This window comes from Diplotaxodon limnothrissa, linkage group LG16 (assembly GCF_057381915.1).
Source record: "Diplotaxodon limnothrissa isolate DT_005_m linkage group LG16, D_limnothrissa_male_GT1.1, whole genome shotgun sequence".
Classification (NCBI taxonomy): domain Eukaryota; kingdom Metazoa; phylum Chordata; class Actinopteri; order Cichliformes; family Cichlidae; genus Diplotaxodon; species Diplotaxodon limnothrissa.
The window spans coordinates 33,706,855-33,716,373 of record NC_140611.1 but is presented as its reverse complement, the minus strand read 5'-3'; the positions used below and the strand labels follow the sequence as shown (position 1 = coordinate 33,716,373).

The window sequence follows — 9,519 nt, the reverse complement described above, 5'->3', positions numbered from 1 at the left end:
TGTTGAGGTCTGGACTTGGAGCCCAATCCATGACTGATAGTTTTCCACTGTTTTTCTGTCCTGGTATGCTTTTACTGCATTGGCAGAAAATACAATTTTTGTCTTTCAAACTTATCTTTTGGGTTTTTTGTAGATTTGAAAAAAAAAAAGGGGGGGAACAAATGATATGTTTATTTTAAATTGGTTCTTTGCCAGGTTGCCTTTTATTTGTTGACACAACACTGGTTCATCCCCGAGTTAGGAGCTTTTCTTTCCACTTGAATGACTCATAGATTAGTGTTAAGGAACTTATCAAACACACACTTCTCAGAAATGATTAATTCTGGTTCTTTGGAAGCAACTTATAAAAAAATTGGACTTTTGCACAGCACTGTGTAGAAATAGAGTGTACACATAGGTCAGAATTATTTTCATATGTGAAGATGTGAAGGGAGAAACCATCCATAGCTATAATAACATGTTTGCTTCTCTATTTTAAAATAAGAGTCTATGGGAGCCAGCCTGTATCTGACAATACTCAATCACAGCGAGAAGGTCCTCAAAGCTTTTATCTAATCCTCTTCAACCTGCCTTCATCACTTCAAGGAGTCATCCTTTTAGGGTTTCTGTTTCACTCTTATGTTTGATTGACGTTTTAAAATAAGAGTCTATGGGAGCCAGCCTCTAGTGGCCATTAGATTGACTGCAGTTCTCACCATCTGTGTTTCACTGCTAACAAAAATAAAAAGACTGTGTGTGTGTGTGTGTGTGTGTGTGAGAGAGAGAGAGAGAGAGAGAGAGAGAAGATAATGGCCGGAATGAATTGGCAAACTAAATATTTTTTCCTGAAGTTTTGTGCACATCCTGTTTGGAGTTTGCAGAGGTGATTGGGAGGAGGAAGTTCCTTTCACTCATTAGCCAGATTGGATGTAAAGGGAAATCTTCCTCATTTCTGCAGCCTGAAAAAAAACTTTGTTTCCTGTGGGTTTTTAACCCAGTCTTGGTGTTATTTAGATATTTGACCTGCTTATTTTGCACAGTGGGTTGTGAAAAACTGCTAAAAAATTATGTTCTGCACATTATCTGTAGTTTCACTCATGATTCACTTTATCCACTTTAGGAATATGAACTGTGCGTAGGCTGAAAGTCGGCCTTGTGTCTGACGTTTGGCTGCTTTTTTTTCCCTTTAAAATAATCAGCTGTTAGTTGAGTCCTTATCACGTCATGTCTGCTCTTTTTTTCCTTTAACCTCAAACAGCTGTGATGATTCCTCGCCTCATGATGCTGCTCATGATCTCAAAGTCAAACGGACAGTTTGTCGTTACTGAGATCTACAAACTGGAGCCTGAACACAATGTCACATAATTAAGAGACATCAGTACCATAATGAACAATCAACCTCAATTTTAGTTTTGACAGTTAACATCTGGCTGCCAGTGACGCTCGATGGAGCTCGGCAGTTTAATTGACGGTATCTGACAATACTCAATCACAGCGAGAAGGTCCTCAAAGCTTTTATCTAATCTGCTTCAGCCTGCCTTCATCACTTCAAGGAGTCAGCCTTTTAGGGTTTATGCACTCGAGTGTACTTCATGTTTATAGAGAAAGAATGGCCCCGCATTCATCACTGATTACCTTTAAAAAGGAGGAAAAGCAGTCAGATTTTCTTCCCCGGGCCTGGTGATGAACTCACCTCCTTCATATTTAGTTTATTCCACCTTTGACTTCTCCGTCATCCAAATGAACAACTGTGGCTAAAAGTGCACATTTCTGTCCTGTTTGAAGTCGTTTTCAGGATTTCTGATTGTGCAGGAACTTCATTTTTATCTTCAGCACAAGCTCGATATAAATCTTAAATGTTTATTTGTACTGAACTGAACAGCGTTTCAATTGCTGCTTCTATTCTCGCTAAAAACTCGAGGCAGAGGATGTGTAAAGGAGGCACATTAGGACCGATGATGCACTGTAACATTGTCAATGTTAATGTTTAACTGAACAAGATGAGATGGCAAATAATGCCATGAATTTAAAATCTGTGAATGAATGAACACACAAATTCAACAGTCCAGCTGTTCAGCTCAAAGCAGACGCCTGATTCATTACAGAGAACATACAGAGCTTTTAACAAAAGGGAAAGAGGAACAAACAAGTACGCTGACGTTGGAAAGTAAATACTACAACCTGTTTCACTCCTATAGCTATATACACATAATCAGATTACCGGGCTATAAAAAGAGTATTAGAGCTACATTACGAACAACATATTCTTGTTCTTTTTGATAAAGAAAAGTGAAAATGTGGAGATTAAAGTTCAACACAAGACATTTTGTAGATGGTGTAGCAGCTGTGGCAGCTGTTTGACTTAAAAAACAACAACTTTAATCATGAAATTGCAACTTCAACACAGAACCACTTGGGACTGAAAATATTTATATTTCTTTCTCAATACTGTCAGTGTTATCAGACATGTTTCCAGCTGCCTTTGACCCGTGATTGGACAGTTTCAGCAGTGCTCCATTAATCAGTAATCAGTTTAAGATATGGACTATACAAAGAAATCAGAGAGACACTTCAGTCTTTGTGGAAAATTTCCTGCACCTGCCTCCATCATTCCAAATATCTGCATATTTGTTTAAAATAAAATAAATGTTTGTGCATAAAATGTTTGGGTTGTGATGTTAGGCTGACTTGGCCCAACAGAAGTAAATAAGTGTGAATTATAAAGTTCAGGCAGCTTAATATTTTGAACTGCGTGTATGTTTTGTCAACTAAATGGCAAAGTAAACTTCTGCTTGCCCAGCATTTTTAGGAAGTTGAGAACCCCCCCCAAAAAGTTCAACTTGTTGTTCTTTTTACAGTGTTGTAATGTTATGTTAGAGTTGCTCCACCAAGTAGTAATGATGTGAAAATAAATCTACATCTTTTATTTATATAAAGAGTGTGTTTTCTGGATCGTTGGTTGATATTCTGTCATTATCTCCATAAAAAGAATACTACCATAAAATTTAGAGATTATTCATTTCTTTAACTGAGAAATCAAATAATGACTTACTCCACTGCAACAGCCTGGCTAACTAACCTGTTATAGTTGACCCAACAACTATAATAAAGTTGTGAAAACTTGGGACAACATGACCCAAACAGAACTAAATAAAAGTCTGAATTATGAAGTTTGTGAACTTAATATTGAAACTAAACAACCACGTAAACTTCTGTTTGTCCACCTTTTTAATTCACTGTTTAAACAAGCCTTCGGTTACCAACGCTTTTTACATTTTTAATTTACATTTAACCTCTTATATTGTGTATATTGTACATTTATATCGTACTCTTTATTTTAATCTTTGTGTACAGTGCTTTGTGACTACCTGTCTATGAAAAGCGCTTAATAAATAAACTTTACTTACTTACTTTACAAAGTGTTTACAGTGTTGTAATAATATATCAGCTCAACTTGACCCAAACAGAAGTAAAGTTCTGTGGGCTTCATATGTTGAACTGTATGTCATGTCAACATTACCTTCCGTGTTTCTTTCCTTTACAAAGCCGAGTAAAGTCAGCAGAGCCGTGCAGTCTGTTGCTGATCTGCTTCGTTTTTTGTTTTTATTCGTTGGCCCACCTGCTTTTTGTTTCTTACAGTGTGTGGGGTGAAACCAGACCCGCGCTCGTGTTTGATGTTTAACTGGGCTGTTCTCATCGGAGGGAGGAGGAAATCAGCGCAATTTAAATGTTGCCCAACACTTTACTTACTCACAGGTGAAACCACAGGAGGACACGCACGGGCGGAAACTCTCTGGATACTTCTACCTGATCATGAAGGCAGAAAGGAGGTGGCCGGGGCTGGGGAAGCACGCCGGGTAAACTGCGGAGTTTTTGTTTAGAAAGTTTTCCACAGTGCGCGTAGCGATCCGTGTTTCCCACCTCTGCGATAGTCGGGAATACTTTGAGACAAAGTTAAGCTGTTTCCAGGAAAAACCGGCCCGCAAGGAGAGCGCGCAGCAGGACTGATAAGAAAAGCAATACCTGGAAAATCTGGACGCGCCAGTCTGCAGCCATGAATGAGGAAGTGCAGAGAGGAGAGGAGAAGAACTGGCAAGAGCTTGAACCCAAATATGGGATCAAAATCTTCCTCACGGTCCTCTACAGCCTCATCCTGGTGACGGGCATTGTGGGTAATTCAGTCACTATCCGAGTGACCCAGGTGCTAAAGCGTAAGGGCTACCTTCAGAAGAACGTCACTGACCACATGGTGAGTCTGGCTTGCTCTGACATTTTGGTGCTTCTCATTGGCATGCCGGTGGAGCTCTACAGTGCCATCTGGTTCCCCTTCTCGTCAGCGTCGGGCAACGCCTTCTGCAAGATCTACAACTTCCTGTTTGAGGCTTGCAGCTATGCCACCATCCTCAACGTGGCCACGCTCAGCTTTGAGCGCTACATCGCCACCTGTTACCCTTTTCGCTTTAAAACCTTGGGAGGAAAATGGACCACCGGCCTAATCACCTTCGCCTGGGTCGTGGCCCTGCTCGTGGCCCTGCCACTGCTGATCACCATGGGAACGCAGGGGCACATCCCAGTCACGCGCAGCACCCCAGTCCAGAACCTGACCTTCTGCACCAACCTGAGGGAGCACTGGGTGATGTACAGGATCAGCATCTTCTTTGCCTTCATCGTGTACATGATCGTGCTGGTCTGCGTGGCTTTCATGTGCCGAGCTATGATCGTGGTCCTGAAGAAGCCAATGGGATTCATTGAAGGAAGCACCAGTGGAAATCAAAGAGCAATCCACAATGAAAGTTCAAAGGTCAAGTCAGCCAGGAAGCAGACCATAGTTTTTCTTGGTAAGTTGGAATGTATTGTATTGTATTGTATTAATGTCTTAAAACCGATGAAGCTGCAGAAATTTGTAAAATAATTTGAATCTGATGCCACAAACGTGGAAGAAGCGGCGACATCATGACACCAGAATGCGCCAGTCCACTGCCTGGCTGCAGTTCAGTCAGGCATGCAGCAGAGGGCGATCACAAGGTAGTCCGCAACCAATGGCAGTGCCGCAAAATGGTAAAAAACCATCGTGGGCTGGACCAGAAAAAAAAAATCACAACAGCTTAAATTAATTTTTTTAAAAACACTGTCCAAAGTTTTCCCTTCTTTAAGCGTTGAGTTTATTCTAGAACTGTCCTCGCCATCATTTGTAAAGTGGAAATACCACAAAATATCATTTCCTATTAAATTATTTTATTACCAGAACAAACAGCCTTTGAAAATATACCCCCAGGACATGGAAGTGTAAGTACACGTACAAATTGCAGTAAAAAAAAAAGGAAGAAAAAAAAAAATTCACACAGACAGTGTCAGGGCTGGCATTACTGTACTGGGAATATTATCGAAGTCACTTTAGTGGCCCGGTTTGAGCCCTGACCTTTGGAACAAAGTAATTATTAACAACTCAACAAAAATCCAAAATTTTTGAATTTGTTTTTAACAAATAAAATGTCAATAAAGTCTTTTAGTTCAAATAAAACAACACGGCCAAAGAAGACTGGCATTCTGCTGCTACATGCTGATTGGTTAGTTAAAGGACGCACAGTTAAACTGTAAATGTACTTTACTGTATGATGGCATGAAGAGGGGATAGCATATCCCTAATATGATCATCTCAGGTGCGGAAGCCCCACCCATCTGCTTCTCAAACCTTTTGTTTGCAATGACAGCCAATCAGAAGAAATTTGTCTTAAAGGGGGAGGAGCGAAAACAAATCTAAGTTTAAGATCAGCTTAATTTAAAGAGGTGGACTTTTCTTACCAAAGTGCTTGAGTCTACTTGAACTCTCCCGAGTCTAAATTTCTCGATAATGTTAACAGAAACAGTGAAGTAGGGTCTTCTTTGTACACACTGTGCACCGTGCTCTACATGAGTGATGTGCAGTCTCTCTGCTTGTTTACACCAACAGTAAAAACACCACTTTGTCTCTGAGCCACAAGAGGAAGTAATAAAAATGAGTCTGGGCTGTCTTCTTCCCTTGTTCTGACCATGAAAATGATTGATGTCACACACTGACACGCACAAGCTGCTTTTGTTTAGGGTGTGTCAAACACGCTGCACACAAATTGCCTGTAATAGTAATCATGGCTTGTTTAATGCTGAGCTGTTCTGCTCATGTCCAGCTCTGAATTTTTATCCTTGGACTCCAGGGTAGCTTTGCATGAGTCACTGTTCAAAATAATCATCCTTTGCCTTAAACTAGGAGTTGGAGCAGCCTCACAGCCCCAAACACACTATTTTAGCTTCTCTCCTTCTTCTGATTGGCTGCTCCTCATTTAGAACATGTTTGAATGGCATGTGGGTGGAGTTTATTAGCATATCTGCTTTCTATGACATCATAAGGATCCAGGAGTTTTAAAAGCTGCCTGAAACGGAGTGTTTAGACCTTTTTGTCTGTTATCCAAAAGTGTGACCATGTTTAATATGGACTTCCACCAGAAAGCTAAATCTCTATTAAGCTTTTAGCCTTGCAAAGAGATGTTTTCATGCTGCCCAGTGTGAAGTCTTGAAGTTGAGGAAGTCAAAATGCTCCATGGTCGTGTTTTAACTCTTAAGAAAAATACTTCCCACTCAAAAACTGACATGAAATCATCACAAGAGACAAAAACATGGGTGAAACCTCACTAAACACCTCACAGAGAGGAATTCTTCTACCAGAGCAGTCAGGCATGCCAGCACCTGCCTAACCCAGACTACATGTTAACAGCAGAGTTTGCGGAATAATGACACGTTGGACGTCCTGTGTGCTCTGTCTGGGTCCACTGAATATGAGCAAGGAATGGCCTCGAAGAAGGAGAGGCTCGGAGGTGTTAACGGATGTTGATGTTCTGCAGTGAAGGCAGCAGACTGACTGTGTCCCTTTAGTCATACAGCAGACTCAGCGCATAAATACACAAAACACTGACAGGAAACAGGACGTGCATGAGCTAAACTGCACACTAACAGAATAAAACTTTTAAACCCCTGTTATCCTGGTCCCAGCGACACCTACAAAACATTTTGAATTGTTTTGGGGGTTTTTTAACTTTAAATATGGGTGCGTTAACCATCACCCCTGCCCCAAAGAGCTGTTTGATGTTTTAAATTTTGGTTTTTTTTGTATTAAAACATGCTGACATCAACCTGCTTTTGTTTAATGGACTGGTTCTTATATAGTGATTTTCTACTCCATCTGAACACTTAAAGCAATTTATACAACATGCATTCAAGCATTACGTACTAAAATATTGCATTTTATGTTCTTTGCCCAACTGGCTGAAATCTTTGACTTTTATAAGCTGTAAAAACTTGAGATTTTAAGGTATATTCAAACTTTATTGCTTCACTGTGATGTCGTAGGGTACCATAATGACAGGTGTGCTGCATAGCGCTCTCCATCCCCTTTTATATGATATATTACTCAATATGGTTTCTTGAAATGTCTTTGTAAGGTCACCTTTGATCTTGGGTGCTATCAGTGAAGGTCCGGGTCAAATTCTTAGTCAGCCTAGGTATTCATATCCCCAAAGGCCACATATATTGCTGTGTTTGAAGTCGATCCATGAAGAATTGTGGGTAATATCAATTTCTTACTGATTTTCACCTAAATTAAATCAACTCGAGCTGTTATTGGTACCATTGGACTAAATTGAGCTTGATATCTTAAAAACTGTGGATGCTGGTCTGCTAACAGGGGAAAATAAACTGGGCTGTGAACAGAGGTCCACCTTTATTCCACAATAATCCTCCTTTTGTATAATACCAGCATATTCCTCTGGATAAAATCCTCATACAGCACACACAGTTTTCAAAGACTCGTCCTAATAGGCCGTTACCTGTAAATTCATTTATGGTTTTCAATGCGCTCTATAAAGTTTTAGGAAACTGGACAAGTGGGGGACAAAAGAAGTGGCAGACTTGAAATACTATCTACAGCTCATGAACAGTATCTGAAAGTCATGTTTTTATGAAAGAGGACAAAATCCTGCAGAGAACTGAAACAAGACTGAGAGGTGATCTGAACCATCTACTGTTCACTGAAGCTTAATGAAAATTCTATCCATCCATCATGCAATACCCTCGGAAAGCATTTGATTGGCAGCAACTTTATTTTGCAGCATGATGACACAATGATACACTGCCAGTGCAGTAAAAGCATATCTGGATAGTGCTCCATTGTGTGTCTTCCCCAGAGCCCGGCCCTCAACATTTGAGCAGCATGGGATCATTTAAAGGCAGAGACATCCAAAGAGCTCTGGATATCCTTTGAGAAGCCTGAAGATCTATTCCTGAATATACTGACAGAAATTCCAGAAAGCTGCCTAAAGGCCCCGGTTTACCCACCGTAATGGTCGCTTGCCACCACAACATTGTATCACAGGGCTGACCCACTTGACCCAAGAAGTTTTATTTCCAGTTCTCAGAATTAAAACTTTAGATTAAAAAAAAACAAACCTAAACATGTTTTCCTTTTCTACAAAAAAGTAAAAGACAACTTTTTTGTTATCGGGGAAATTTTGACCAATCACAACAAGCCATTTCACACCTGCCCTACACTTGTTTAAATCTGAGCATCATGTCACATTCATAGGTTGGTTAATAGAGGCTGAAGAAACAGAAGTATTCTGAACCCAGCAAATACATTTAATACTGACAGTTGTTAAAAGTTTCTGTTGAGATAAGTATTTGCAGCACAGAGCACCGCCCTCTCCCTCTGCTGATTGGCTCAGTGTAAGCCACCTGGCACTCCCTTTCTTTTACTCCTCCTCTCAATATAACAATAATCATTCAGATAAGATGATACTGGATTATAGTGTTTATTATCCTTTTAAAAATCTCATTTGTGTTGTGTGGCAGCTGTCAGACAGATATAACCACAACAATGATGAGTTCCTAGTTACTGACATTAAAGACCTCATGAATCACCTGGACTTGTTCAGCAGAGCTAGAAAAGATTTTTGCAAAGGTGGTGCCCTGCAGCTCCATCCTGATGGTGGTAATGCATATTCACCACGAAGAAGTTGCGCTACATCACTGAGGATGTTGCGCCTCCTTTGTCACCAGTTCGGACTCACAAAGTTGCGTCATATTGCGTTGCTGCTGACCTGCAATCTTACTGCTCGTATTTACAGACCTGCTGAGATCTCGGTGTTTGAGTGGATAGTAGTGATGTTGGTCTTCATAATCCACAGCAAAAATAACAATAGCAGTGCTGGTGTTGTTTACTCAGTGCGTACAGGCACGTGTAGCTGCTTCAGGCCCAGCCCAAATTACTCAAGTCCGTTTAAAATCATATAAAATCGTTCATACCATATATTGACCTAAGCTTGTTAGACTTATACAAACTGTTTTTGCCTTAAATTAGGTAGCCTGAGTACAGCTGGGACAGTTGAAGCTGCCATTTGTTTCTGCACATGTGTATTAGTGTTTCACTTCAACACGTCGCTTTCCCATAGTTCACTGTGCTTTAACATTGCTAAACTGAACTCTCAGATCACTCTAATCTTCACTGTGTACTGA

At 40.4% G+C, this 9,519-nt stretch overlaps 1 protein-coding gene across 1 annotated transcript in view; it reads left to right on the top strand.

Annotated features, from left to right (window-relative positions):
- The first annotated feature begins 3,741 nt into the window (after window positions 1-3,741).
- The window catches only part of gpr39 (G protein-coupled receptor 39), a 44,096-nt gene continuing 38,318 nt past the window's right edge, over window positions 3,742-9,519 (top strand). Inside the window, exon 1 of the mRNA XM_085373919.1 lies at window positions 3,742-4,817. Within this exon, the coding sequence (XP_085230045.1) occupies window positions 4,034-4,817 (784 nt within the window). The 5' untranslated portion in view covers window positions 3,742-4,033. The remainder of the gene's footprint in view (window positions 4,818-9,519) is intronic.